General features: G+C 39.5%; 1 protein-coding gene across 2 annotated transcripts in view; it reads left to right on the top strand.

The window, feature by feature from the left end:
* Positions 1–13,972, top strand: part of DPYD (dihydropyrimidine dehydrogenase) — a 336,532-nt gene that overhangs the window by 281,890 nt on the left and 40,670 nt on the right. For both annotated transcript variants that reach the window (XM_041421778.1, XM_041421779.1), the window contains one exon: positions 8,539–8,718. In XM_041421778.1, the coding sequence (XP_041277712.1) occupies positions 8,539–8,718 (180 nt within the window). The remainder of the gene's footprint in view (positions 1–8,538; positions 8,719–13,972) is intronic.

Genomic DNA, 13,972 nt, shown 5'->3' with positions numbered 1-13,972 from the left:
GTTCATCTGCTTCCAAAGCTATCGTTCATTTTGTAGATCTGCAGTTCAATGATACAATTTGCTATACATGGCTGATTATGAAGCTGTTTCCCAGACTCCTCAATGCTCAAGGCATGTGGAATCATATTTGTTTTCTGTAGGAAAGATGATCATGATCAGCACTTTTATCAGTGTGTGTGCCCACCTACTGCATAAAGGTTCACTTTGTAGTTCCAAGAACTGACAGAATGCTTTAATAAGATAAGGAAATACAACCATTCCCTCTAGGGGTGGTTGACAGGGAAAAAACCCACAGTTACCTCAGGGAGCCTTCTAAAAATTCCTGATTTATTCTGCATTTCCCCTCTCAAAGACATGGGATAGGAAATTGCATCGTTCAGAGTCCCTTGATAAGTACCAGTTTCCCACTCCCAAACACCCAGTTTAGCTATTTAGATCGAAGATACATTAATTGGCATTGGAGAACTTAAAGGGAGGGAAAATAGGTTTGAGTAGGCTAGGAATTAATGCATTGGATAACAGTCCTAAAGGATCCCTTATAGTGCTCTTATCTCCTGCTGTGCTCTCATCTGATATCTGCCTAATGGATTCTCAGCTTTTTTTCTCCTCCTTCATTGTTGGCCACTCACAACTGCCCAGGGTTGCTGGAGTGCAGTACATGAACAAGATGTCTTGCAGCCCCAAAAATCAGGTACTTTGAGGTCTCTCTGCCAGGAAGAGTAGCCATCCCTTTGGTGCTGGGGAAGCTTCTCTGTAAGCCTGTGTCAGGAGGCTGCTGTGGCTTCAGCACGCAGAGCTGTGGGGCTCTTCCTGCTGCCCAGCTGCTGCATCCATATTTCCATACCTGCAGTCCTTGCCGCGATGCTCCCAAAGTGCCAGCTCAGCTCTGCTTGACACTACGTCAGCATTATGTTGTCCTGGTGTAGAGAGGATCCAAGCTGTTGCAGGAAATACAGTGTTTATCCCCTAAGTTTGTCTTGCATGGTTGGAGAAGAAGGTTGGAGACCTTGTTCTCCTTTTAAGTAATTTTGAGCTGCATTGTTTACTTACATTAGCCTGTACTTTGGATTAGAATGATGATTTATCTCAAGGTTGTCTGATGAAATATCTTGCGGTATAACAAAATATCTGAAATACTTCACTGGCTTCCTGAGACCTACATGGCAGAGGACTATTCAGTTCTTTTTTTTTGTTGTTGTTTTTTTAATATAGATTTCTTAAGCCTTTTGTGAATGGTTGCCTGCTTTTCAGAGCCTGGAGTTACTAGCATCTTGGAATCTTTCTTCTGGTGTTATCCCTCAAAGTGCCACTAGTAAGGCCTCCGCTCATTAGGACTTTAAGTCTAGGACTCAGTATAAAAGATTAGGTGGGCTTTTTCCCCATAATTCAGACAATTCATAGATGCACTATTTCAGTCCTTCAAACTGCTTTGTGAAAGCTGTACTAGACTATGAAACAAATAGCAGTTCATTAGCTCATGTATCTTAGTTCAATTGTAATGTTTTAAAAAGGCTGTCAGCTATCATCCAATTCAGTTTTGCGTCGATCCAGTTTCTGAAGACTTGTTAAGTAACATCCCATCTGCTAACCTCTATCTCTCGAGTCATTTAAGCAGCTAATGTGAGTGAATCAAATCATTCCATCTGTACTATATCAATATTTTGGGAGCTTTTTCTTTTCACAAATTTGTTCTTTAAAACAAAGAGTCTCAAGTCTTTTTTCTCGAGATTGTACACATTGTCTGATAAACCACTTCCCCTAATGTTCTTAATCCTACAACCCTCTAGCAGAAGCAATAGTTAGATAGAAAGGATAATTTAGGCTAGACATTTAGTGTTCTGGTAAGTCGGCATTCAATGAGACATGAGGAGGAGGAGCCATCGTTGCAGAGGCAGCCTTTCCATAGACATCGGTGTCCTGAAGGTTGTACGTACAGAAATGCCTGTCAGAGGAGATGGTATTTGTCTGCTTGCTCTCACATTGCAGCTCTTACCACATCATTATGAGCACTGTGTCAGACAACCTGTGCAGTGTCTGCTGCTTTCTACTTTGAACATCTGAGTACAGATCTCCAAATTATTTTACAGGGGCTAGAAAATGCACATTTTCATTTCCATGGGCAAGAGCTATGCTGGTCCTTATAGATTGCGTGGACCAGAAAGATCTCCCTTTAGTCAAGTCAATTTTTGCTAGTTGCCTTTGAGAATAAATCCTTAATTGTGTCTATGCCTCACCCAGATTATCATAATGCTCTTGCCCTCTACAATAAAATTAGTCTTCTTAATGTTGGCAATTCATACAGGTGGGCACAAATAAAGTCCTTCTTGAACCATCTTGCATTCATTCACAGCTTCAGGTTTTTTTCACAAGAATCCTAATCAATAGAGCCTAATCAAGAAAGCAGTAGCTTCAACTATTCGTTAAATAACATCTCAGGCATTCATAAATGTTTCTCCAACAGGAAGGTGAATTTATGTCTTCAATACTTATCAGGAAGAATTTTTAATAGGGAAAAAAACTTTTATAAAAAGATGATTAATGCTAAAATTGAAAATATAATATCGTATAAAATAGTAAACCTTTCGTTTACCATTTGAGCATACCAGTAAAAATCTTTCAAAGAGAGTCAACCAAATTAATGGCAAAGCACAATAGTTAATGCAGTGTAAACCATCTCACAGGTGTCTCAGAGGAATAATAGTTGTTTATCCCTTTGCTGTGGTCAGAATATTAGAAATTGTGAAGTCAAAGGCCAATTTCTTAATCTAATGACATTTTGAGAGCTATTTTATTTACAAAACCTGTACAGTTTAGAAAAAAGCTGAAATTAGTCTCCATCTTCTGGTGAAGCAAGATGGCATTCTGCTAAATGCTAGAATTTCATCATTTGAAGGGGAAAAAAGGCAAAAAGAAAAGCAGCCAGTGAGACCTACGAATATAAAAGCATTTGAGATCTCAGAAGGAGTTTAAATCAATGCACTGCCACAGTTACAGCACAGATGAAAGAGCCTGCTGTCTCAATTGCCAGGAAACTACTTAGAAACTCTCACTTTGATTTCTTTTTTTTGGTAGTCCTTTACATTACCACTAAATGCAATATACGAAGACATCACTGCTTTGATGTTGTACAGCTACAACAAATGGAAACTAATATGGTAGAACAGTAAAGCTGTGTGATTTGCATTTATATATACAAATATATACCCATCAATCTTCTTACTTCTAGACCATGTATCACTGCCACCCATCTGCCTCCTTACTGATACTTCTGTTTTCATAAAAGTGACAATTATTTTACACCCATATCCTGAAGAGAGATACATATATTTCAGAGGGGTGTAAAAATTAAAATTTTCTCCAAGCTATTGACTCCCAGAACAAATTCCTCACTTGCAAAGCCTTCTAAGAGTGCTTTGAAACAATTTCAGATTGGAGCACCACAGGATTTTTGTTCACACGGGTCTTGTCACACCAAGAATACTTAGACTCTTCTTGCAAAACAGCACATTATTGAGCATTCTAGGTTCTCTGACCTGCTCCAGTCTTTTGAGGTGATCTAGCAGTATATGAGATTATACACAATACCTCTTGTTGGGTGAAAGTAGTGTGGAGAAAAACTGACACAAGCATGTCCAGATCTGCATCTCCTCTGTGGCCTCTGCTGAAATCTCAGCTATTGATGCAGTAGAAATAATGCAGGTAGGGAGTAGGGCTCATTTTTGGCACTATCTTCCCCATCATCACCTGTCCAGCTGAGATTTTGCCATATAATAATGAGTTTATGTAAAAACTGAAGGTTGCAGGGTAAGAGAGACTGCACAGCCTGAAGAGGACTTCACTGTTTCCTCTTCTAGTGTTACAGAAAAATATTTCTCCTCTACAAGATCTCCCAAAGGGAAGATGCACTGAAGGGGAATTGCTTTACTGGTTGAACTGGCTGGAAATGCCTCAGGCACTCTGTCCAAATTCTGCATGGATGGCACAGGTCTTTCATGCAGTCCCTCAGGGTATGCTAAAGTTTGGACAGGAACCACTTCCATTTTTGTAGAGAGCGAAACAGAAATAAAACTTAATGTCTGGGTATTTTTCCCATTGCTTCTAGAAACAGAGGCTATGAACAAACTGAAAGGTCTTACACAGACAGAGCTCTCAATAAACAGTGCAGGGGATTTGCCTCTGTAAACACTTCAGAAATTGGCATCTCTTTATTGTGTAATGATTCTGCTAACAGCAAAGGCATTTACAATGTTTTGTGACTGATGTAGAAGTACTTGTCACCAGCAGTGAACTTTTCTTCAAAATATATGTATAAAACATTTCAGATTCATGTGAATGTTCAATAAAAATCTTGTAACGCATAAAAATTATTTTGCACAATAATAATCTCCTTACAATTTACTCCAGTTCCTCAAGTAAGAGTTGTAATGTGTCTAGATCCCATGACAAAGTTAAACTCACTTTTTATGTTTATTTAGTAATAGAGCAGACTGGTCATTTCTCATGAAAAACATCAGCAGGGATCTTTGTGTGCCTCTCCCATCATTGCATTTTGCAGAATAGTTTTACTTAGAGCCTTAACCTGTGATTAATTTCACATCCCTGTTCCCCAGTGAGATAATTTGGCTGTTTACCAGCAGCAAAGCAGGTATTATGTCTTTTAGTATCTTAGACGTGTCTGTATAGATTAAAATTGTAACTTACAGTTGCTTACAGCAGGCTGAGCAGTTTTAGATTTCAGAATACTGAGATGACAATATAATTGACCAAACATTGCATGTTGGCCTAGGTGTCTCTTTTGGGATATAAAGGGCAATCATTGGACTCTGGATCTGGGAGAAAAGGAAGGAGATACCACATTAAAAATTAAATTGTAGCAGTTCTACTACTGGGACAGAGCCAGGCAATGCAGTAAAACCAAGCTTGTGCAAACTTATTTCCCTGCATATTAGTGCAGTATGAATACTACATGTTACCTTCCTAAAAAGGAAAAATGTAGCACCTTTCTCTTCTAGTCCAGCTTCTAGAGATCAACACAAGCAAGACAGCAGGACAGCACTTGTCAGCAGTAGAGCTGACAGCTTTGTTGTGACCTGGACTTCACTCTGTCCCACAGGATGTTCCGCAGGGCCAGTCTCTCATCTTCCACAGAAGATACTTTCTACCTAATGTTTCAGGTGAAAGGCTGGGTCAGTGAACAGCTGAATGTTAATTTACTCATTAAACAGATCCACTTGGATTATTTAGGATTAAGGGATATTAAGCAGGTGCCATCCCTGCTGTGCAAAGTCCCAGCAGTGCTGCTTGCCAGAAGCAGGGCTGACAAAGCGCACGAGCAGCGATCCAGGCGCACTCTGCTTCCTGCACTCGTCCGTGAGCGGCTTGTGTTGGCCGTGGGATGCGGACCACTGCTCTGGCACAACACAGCACGGGGGTGTTCTCACTTGGAAAGTCTCACTGCTGTTCGGGTTTTTGCTTCAGGGTCTGAAGGGAAGCACGTTCCGCCGTGCTTGGTGGGCACCAGCCTGATGCTGAGGAGAGGGGCTGGGCGGGCAGGGCTGGCTGCAGTTCCTGCTCTGCTCCATCCGTGTGCCAGGCAGGGACAGCAGCCCTTACACAGCGCTTCTCACCTGTATCTCCCCCTCAGGTGGTTTACTAAGACACTAAATGAGAGGTGGTAGCAACCATTTTGGATACAGCAATATCTGGAGTGCAGCAGAGGGGGCTCGGGCTCAGCACTGAGCTGTGCAAGGGAAGGCAGTGCCTGTTCCCAGTGAAGCAGCTGGAGCAGAGCAGGGCGTTAATGAGCTGTGGAAGGGCTGGTTCAGTTCTTCTGTGATTTTTCCGGATGCCTGAGTTTGAGTCTCACCTGGTCTATTGCCACTTCTCTTGTGCTGAAGAGAGGACACAGTGTCATTTAAACTGGTGATTCAGAGGCAGCCAGGTATGATGCTAAAAACCTCTCTCTGTGGTGTAGGAATTGTCATGGCTGATGGGTCATGGCGACCTTTTATCCTTTGTTCACCACCTTTTAAAATGCAGCAAAGGTTTCTACATTGACTGATGGAAGATACTTTAAACCTAAAATACAAATCTCACCATTTGAGTTGTGCAACATAAGCTCAGAATTTTGGAATTTGCCAAATACATGACAAAACTATTGCAGTTGGTTTTGTATGTGTTAATGTTTGAAGCTCTCTGTTCTAGGAAAGGCCCATAAATGTAAGCACTTGCTTTTAGCCCAGTGAAATTAGTGAAAGGCATGTCTTTTGCTAATTATCCACACCATTGGGCACCACAGCCATGAGGTTTCTACTGAAGAAGAGGATTGTTTGAGACCACTTCTTTGTTCTAAGCCTTTCCATGTCATGTAGCATTTTTCTTTAGTGCAGACATTTACATTTTTCTTAAAAGTTGCATTTTGCCTTGAGTTCTGGAACTTTCTTGGCTTTCCAGGTAAGACAAATAGTGTATTGCATATAGAATCACAGAGAAGACAAATATTTAGCTCTTAGTGTGTTATTATCTTCCACGCATTTTTATATTATTGCAGTTCATAACACTGCGCCACAAGCTGGAAAACAGTAAAAGCCTCTTTATTTATAAGATTATTACAGGTATCCTCGGGTGTATCTCATGTGTATACATCCTGTCAAAATATTTCAGGATTTTGACAAAAGTGTCTGAACTTGTTTCAAGTGACATGACATGGCTTTTAAGTGGTTTGGTTTTTTTTTTACAGTTTAAGTATTTTTAAGAGTAGATAATAAAAGCGTTACCCATGCACAAAAAAAACCAAGAGAATTCCTTGCTGTACAAAAAGCATCAGTGGAGTTTTGCAGTTAAATAACCTGTACGGGAAGTAATTATGATGCTCTCTATAATTGCCATTAAAAAAAAAAATACAGACTTGAAGCTTGTGGAAGGTATAACAGACCTAATTAATGCCCACACTGTTTCTCCAGAGAAACAGATTTTTTTTTATAATGTAAATGCACTGCATAGAGAGAGTTACTGTGCTTATTTTATAGGGTTTTTTTCTCTTGTTCAGTGGTAGTGTGAGGTATTTCCCAATGTGATGTGTACCTGTCTTCAGGACTGCAAGCTGTATTGTCATTTCTGAAATGGGGAAAACAATAGTATATTTCCTGGGCTTTTTGAGTGTTGATGTCAATTACAATCTGAAGTGTGTTTCCACATTGAAGGAGTGTGGATGTGTTTGTGCACGTCTGTGTGCACCAATTCATGTTCTAAAGTAGGTGGATATTCTATTGTTGTGTTCACTATGTGTGCATGGAGTCAAGGTATTATCAGGAGCATTCCTTTCAGCTTTTACAATAAAAGCTGAATCAGAGGCTGAAAACACTGACACATCTGGAATTTCAGAGCATTTCCAGGGACTGATAATTAATGGCACTCAATCAACCCTGCACCTTGTCACTGATGGCTGATTAGAGTTTAGCTAATGAGAAGGTATTCAGACAACAGTTGGGGATTTTTTATTCAGTTGTTAGTGTGGTTGGGGATCTCTGTGGGTTTAAGCCTGAGCTGATATCCCCAACATGCTCTAGAAGAACCCATGTAAATTGTCAGACTGTTTTCTGCTGGTCAGTAGTTTTGTGTGTACATGTTAAGCTCTGCAAGTCAGGGATCACTGCTTTATATGTTTATAAAGCTATATTGCCATTTATGTTTCTAAAGTATCTAAAATAAAGTGGCCTGGCCTCCCTGAGTGGCAGGAGGGGATTGTTCTGTTCTGTGCCTGGCAATGCTCACCCCGTACCAACTGAGGTGCTGAGGCACTTCCACTTGCTGAGGCACTTCCATTGGATCCAGATTCATCTCAGGGCTGTCCAGTGGCATGGCAAGAAACAATGGACACAAACTGAAACACAGGAAATTCCATTTAAATATAAGGAAAACGCTGTAAGGGAGATCGAACACTGAACCAGGTTCCCCAGAGATGTGTAGTTGGAGATATTCAGATCCTGACTGGATGCAGTGTTGGGTAGCCTCCTCTAGCTGACCCTTCTCTAAGCTGGAGGGTGAATAACAGGATCTCAAGAGATGCTTTCCAATCTCAGCAAGTCTGTGGTTCTCTGATTTGCTAGGTTGGGACCTAACTGGTTATGCCTGTGCTTCCTGAGCAGAGCAGGCTGGGGGGTACCACTGAGTGCCTGCAGGCAAAGCTCTGAGCACAGGTGGTGGTTTGCCAGTGCTGGTGTGTTCAGCAGCAGCTCCCCAGCAGCCACATCTGGGACTGGGCTTCTGGGTTTATCTCTCAACAGTCCTCAGGTCTTGTCCAAGGGCTGCTGCTGGGAAATCTGGGCATAACTGGTGTTATTGAGCCCCCTTTCTTTCCTGAACTGCAGTGCTGACATCATGACAAAGGATTAATCAGACAACAATCCTGAATCCTTGTAGTTCTTTCCCAGTGGGGTTGCAGGAAGGGTCACCTGATCACCAGTAAATCCAAAGAATTTGCTAATTCCATATGCTTCTCTGCCATGATGGTGCTGATAACTGACTTGCATTTCATAGGTGTGCAGTGCAATCCAAAATCAAGATTTCACTGTTATTGATGACTACTGCACTGGACTGCGAGCTCTTCTTTACCTGAAAAGCATTGAGGAACTTGAAGACTGGAATGGACAGAGTCCTGCAACCATGCGCCATCAGAAAGGAAAACCAGTACCTAGAATTGCTGATCTGATGGGAAAGGTATGTTGTTTTATTGCCATTCCTGTATAGTAACACTATGTCTTTGCTTTGAATGTAATTCCATAATGATTGTATGCAGTTTCTGCTACTTACCTTGATTAATCACTGCTGCTGTGACAATTAGTCACCAAGTCATTTTCCTTCTGAATATTAACAAATATGTAGGCAGCTTAAGAAGACAAACTTGAAATTACTTGATACAAGCTAACATTTTTACTATAAATATGATCTCTTCACGTGATTCATAACACCATGTCTTTAAAAAAATATAGGATGTAAAATTAAAAATGCATTAGAACAAGTTCTGGAACTGCTTGTTTTAATGAAACTCAACTCACTTCAGATTGATCCCAATATTGTGTCAGAAGCTCCTGGGTGTTTTAGCCAGGGTGCAACATTCAGGAGACATGCAAAAACCCTCTTGCACTGGCTCTGACCAGCTGGGACAGACCAGCTGTTGGCTGGAACGTGAGATCAGGTAGGAGTGGTCCTTCAGTCACCATACCTGAGCATCTCGTGGTCTTTCATGTGTGCTGATGCTCAAACCCTCTGCAAGACAGGGAAGTTCTAAGTGAGGATTGGTGAGACCAAACAATTTAATAAATTCTGCAAGATCATTTAAACCTAGAAAGTCTGTGATGAAATGGGAATGTAAATGATGGTCGGCATGAAATCCTTACCTCTGGACTGTCTTTGCTCTCTGCTCTAGTGGTTCCCTGCTACAAAAGCATTTTTGGAGATTTTTGACAGATGCAATGAGTTGCAGCTGCCCCAGCCCTGCTCACCCTTCCACCAGGGCACCTGCTGATCCATACTGAGAAGCAGGGAGGTGTAACTGGCTTCCTGCTGATGCTCGGCTGCCTCCTGCTCTAAGCAAAATACCTGCACAGCAGGGAGGCCAAGCTTTTGTTTCTGGTTACTAGAGGGGATCGCTTTGAAGACTGATTTCAGTTATACATCATGCCTATTGATTATCCTTCCAAAAATCTGATGTACGACTGTTGAAAATGTTGTAAAAAGTAAAGAATTACAAAAGAATAGGATTTGGAGTGTCAAACACCTCCAAATCTCTGCTTATCATTGCTGATGACTGGAATTGGATTTAGCAGGAGATTAGAGACTCCTATATTGTTGTTGTTCTCTGTGGAGCTCTGAAAATTATAACATTACCTTCAAGGAGGAAAGACAATCCTATTCCTAAAGCTCTGGATAATACACTGCTTAAAAATAAACCAAGATATAAGCAGTTTCATTTTCATCTACTTATGTTAAACAGTTAAACCGGGCTCAAAGGGTTATGGCTAAACTTCTTTTCTTTAACACCTGTGGAAACCTACACAGCATTTCCAACTAATGTTACAGATTTATTGTAATTCTTCTTTCAAGCTACACTCAGTGTTCTGTCTTTGCATTACCTTTGTATTTTACTAAACAGACAACCATTGTCAAAGACATTTCTCCTGTCCTTTTGAATGAGGAAAAAAAAATTGTAATTTTTAGTCTTTCTTTGCTTGTCACTACATTGATAATTAACTTTTAAAAGGTTGCATGAAAATATGCTTTAAGAAAGCATTTAGTAATTCAAAGGAATCTTAACTTGAAACAGGTCACATGAAAAAGAATAGAAACAAAGCCCTGTGTAATCTTGTGTGGCTGGCTCTGTTAGATATTTAAAAGACATACAGACTATAATTTATTGTGTATTCGTATTAGCACTGAATTATGCCATTGTAACATTCCTACTAAATAATAGCATTTAAAGTTAAGCAGGCTGCATTGTTGATAAGCTATTGATACATTCTAGGCATAAGCTCAGGATGGCTGTTTGTCCAGGAATGAACATTCAAGGGAAAAGGAAGAAAAATAATACAACTCTGGTAACTGGAAATACCGTGATAAATGATCCTACTAGGGGCAATCAAATACAAAGACTTGATATCATTAATATTTATAATATCCTAATTAGCAAGACTGTGCCTAAGCAGTGTTATTAGTGTAACTAATTATGTTATCATAAACTAAGTTTGCAGTATTGTAGGAATCAGTATTCTTACTTTCATAAATTATTATCAATATTGGATTTCATGTACTTGTGCCTAGTAAATTTAGTTAAGTACTGTAGTTTCATCTCAATTCAAACACAAATATCTAACTTGCTTGGCAGCAAGTCATTAACATGTCTGTGAGTCTCTTTCTAAAATGAATTCACTAAAAAGCATGTTCTTGCTCTCTGTTTGGAACAGAGGAAAGAACCTATTGATATTTTCTCATTGACAAAATAATGCGTGGGAATGTATATGTTACATACGAATTAAAATGTGGCAGTCAAAATCCTACCTTATAGAAACATAAGGAGCTGCCCAAATTTGTGTTGGTATATACCATGAGATGAAATGCAGTTTCTTCAGTAAGACTCTTAAGAAGCTAAGCAGCAAATACAGATGAACATTTGCATTCAAAAACAACAACAACAAAAAGTGAATTTCCTGATTTTTATATGTTGTGGGTTTGGTGCAGTAGATTTTAAAATATACAAGGAACCATCCTCCTTTTTGTTACAAGATTACTATTATTTTCAAATAGAATCACAAGGATAGGAAGTTCAGACATTTGAAATTTTAGTAATAAGGAACTAAAGGAGAATTATTTTCACCAGCATCAAGAACCATTTGCTTTCTGATTGTGTACAAATTCATTGAGCCTCTACCAGTTTTAAATAAATTACAGATTTAGGAGCCATTCTGTTCCCAGATAAGTATGTTCATAATGGTATCTGTTTTGATTCACAGTGCAATATTGAATGTTAATGTCTGTATTTTTATGTAATGATGGACTATTCTTTTTATAATTCATTGTCTGTCCTGGTTTCAGCATCAAACAGATGCTGACTGCAGAGTGTTAACCACAGGAGAGTGACACAGTGGAGTTTTGTCATGAAATATTGTAGTATTTGATGACCACAGTAAACTAAAAGATAAATACCTTCTTCTAAATGTTACTCCTAACCTCAAACTGAAGCTGTCTTGCCATGCAGTCACCAGATAAATGACGAACTGAACAGTTATCACTGTCAGGTGTTACATTTATCACAATAATTTCCTTCCTAAACAGAGAGAATACTGAAAGTACTGTGCTAAATAGTGTAATATAACAAGCAGTTAAATAGCAAACATAAAATGCTTTGGCTGAAAAAGAAATTAATGTTGATTAGTATCTGTTCATCCTTCTGCATTAATGAAACTAATACTTCTGATAATTTATAGCCCTTGAAATATCAGAAGCACCATAGCACTGGAAAATATTTTGGAAACTTGAGTGCTCTTTTTCTGTTTTTCACTGTTGCAGAATCTATTTATTTTTGTATGTAGACCCTACATTTATCATCTTTGAGCCGGCAGTATTTATTTTCTGATCATCTTTTCAGTGGCTTTTTCCCTTTTGCTAACGCAGCAGTTGCTGCTGGAGCCATTGTCCGGAATGTGACCTGTGATACTAGACTGCCTATAACAGGAGTGAGAGTCCCATTTAGGAGTGCCAGTCCCATTGGTTTCCAGTCACTGGGTGATACAGGTTTCCATAGCTCCACCAATTTTACTCATTCTTTCCTGTGGTTGTAACCCTATCTGTAACAGCTCTGAAGAGAGTCCTAGCACAGATGCTATGTCAGACTCACAAAGGTGGCCAAAGCCACCCAAAGAGTTCTGGGCTTCCTTTCTCATTGCTCTTCAGATGGTTTATTGAGTTGTGTTTGTTTGCCTTGTTTTTTTTTTCTGTAGGGGGACCTGACGCTTGAAACCTTGACACGGATGACTGTCATTAATTTCAACTCTGAGTCACCTTTGCATGGAATAAAGGTTGTCAGCCTGTCTCAGGTTTAATCTCAGTGTGCAAATCTTGATGCTGAGATGAGAGAATGGCAAAGTGAGGATGACACCACAGTGCTTCTCACTGACTCCTTCAAGGAAGAACTTGTGTAAAAGCACACTTATCTCAGAATTAATTTAGGACTGAGATCAAGTGCCTGATGCAGTCAGGAGGACAGTTAAGATGTAGTGCACACTCTTACAACCCAAAGTTATTAGGGTGACTGCATAAACCAGAGGAAGGGCACAGTTGGTCTCCTTACAATACAAAATTAATAGAATTATGTTTTAAAATAGTGTTCACGAGTTTCTCAGGAATATATATGACCAGGAGCAATAAAGATAACTCTGTTCTCACTAGGTATCTGAACAAATTCCCCAGAGGTGCAATTTGATCCCATGTGTCTCACTGTCTCACCTTGTCTGTTTGTTACAGGACTCTTTTATTAGTTGCTCACTGATCTTAATCCAGAGAGCTGAGGTGATTATGTCCCAGAAATGCACTGTGTCAGCTGGTGATCACAGAAGTGGTACAGTGTGTCTCTGTAAAAACTTCCATTAATGTCAGCTATAAAAATCATACTTAATGCAGTGGCTGCTATACATGCCAGGTAGCTAAACCAAAATCTTGCCATGTATTCAGTTGGTAGGTGTGGGTTTATAGGAAAAGAATATATATGGATGTTTCATACTTTGCTTTCAGCACCAGGAGTTCTGAACAAGTGATATTTGTTTAATCATGTCTAAATGATGAAAAATGAAAAGTAACAAAAACTAATAATTTAAGCATCTTGGTTCCAGAAATATACAAAACCCCTAAGGAACTCAGTGGGTAGTTCTCAACTGTTAAGGTTGTGCTGTACTAAAAATGTTAAAATTGTATCTGGTAAAAACACATTTATAGACAGTGGCTTTATTCATCAGGCAGATGAGAGAGAATGATGCTGTACATGCACAGTGTATTACTTCAATAACATTTCATCACCTTAAATTTAGCAACCTTCTGATTTTCTTCTCTGAATGGAATTCCCATTGGATCAGACTTCCCATTTGGACTAAAATACTAATTTCCTACAAGTTATCTTTGGGTACTAAAATTTGAGTCTTCCAAACAGTATGAACCTGCTAAATTCTAACTGTACTGCAGTCAAATCTAAATGGTCTTTTGTATAGCAGAGAAAAAAACCCTTACTATACCCACCAGACTTCATACAAAATAATAAGTTAACTCTCCTATTAAATAAATAAATTCAATGGGAACTCAGCCATGCCAGAACCACTGCTGCATCATAGAGTTTTGTCTGCCTTCAGATTCTTCAAGACTTCTGACTGCCGTCACTGAGCAGAGGTTTTCACCCTTCATTTTTGGAAGTGCTCCTTGTTCGTAAGGA

This window comes from Onychostruthus taczanowskii, unplaced genomic scaffold, assembly GCF_017590055.1.
Source record: "Onychostruthus taczanowskii isolate IOZ18803 unplaced genomic scaffold, ASM1759005v1 scaffold7, whole genome shotgun sequence".
Lineage (NCBI taxonomy): Eukaryota > Metazoa > Chordata > Aves > Passeriformes > Passeridae > Onychostruthus > Onychostruthus taczanowskii.
This window is presented reverse-complemented; position numbering and strand designations above follow the sequence as displayed.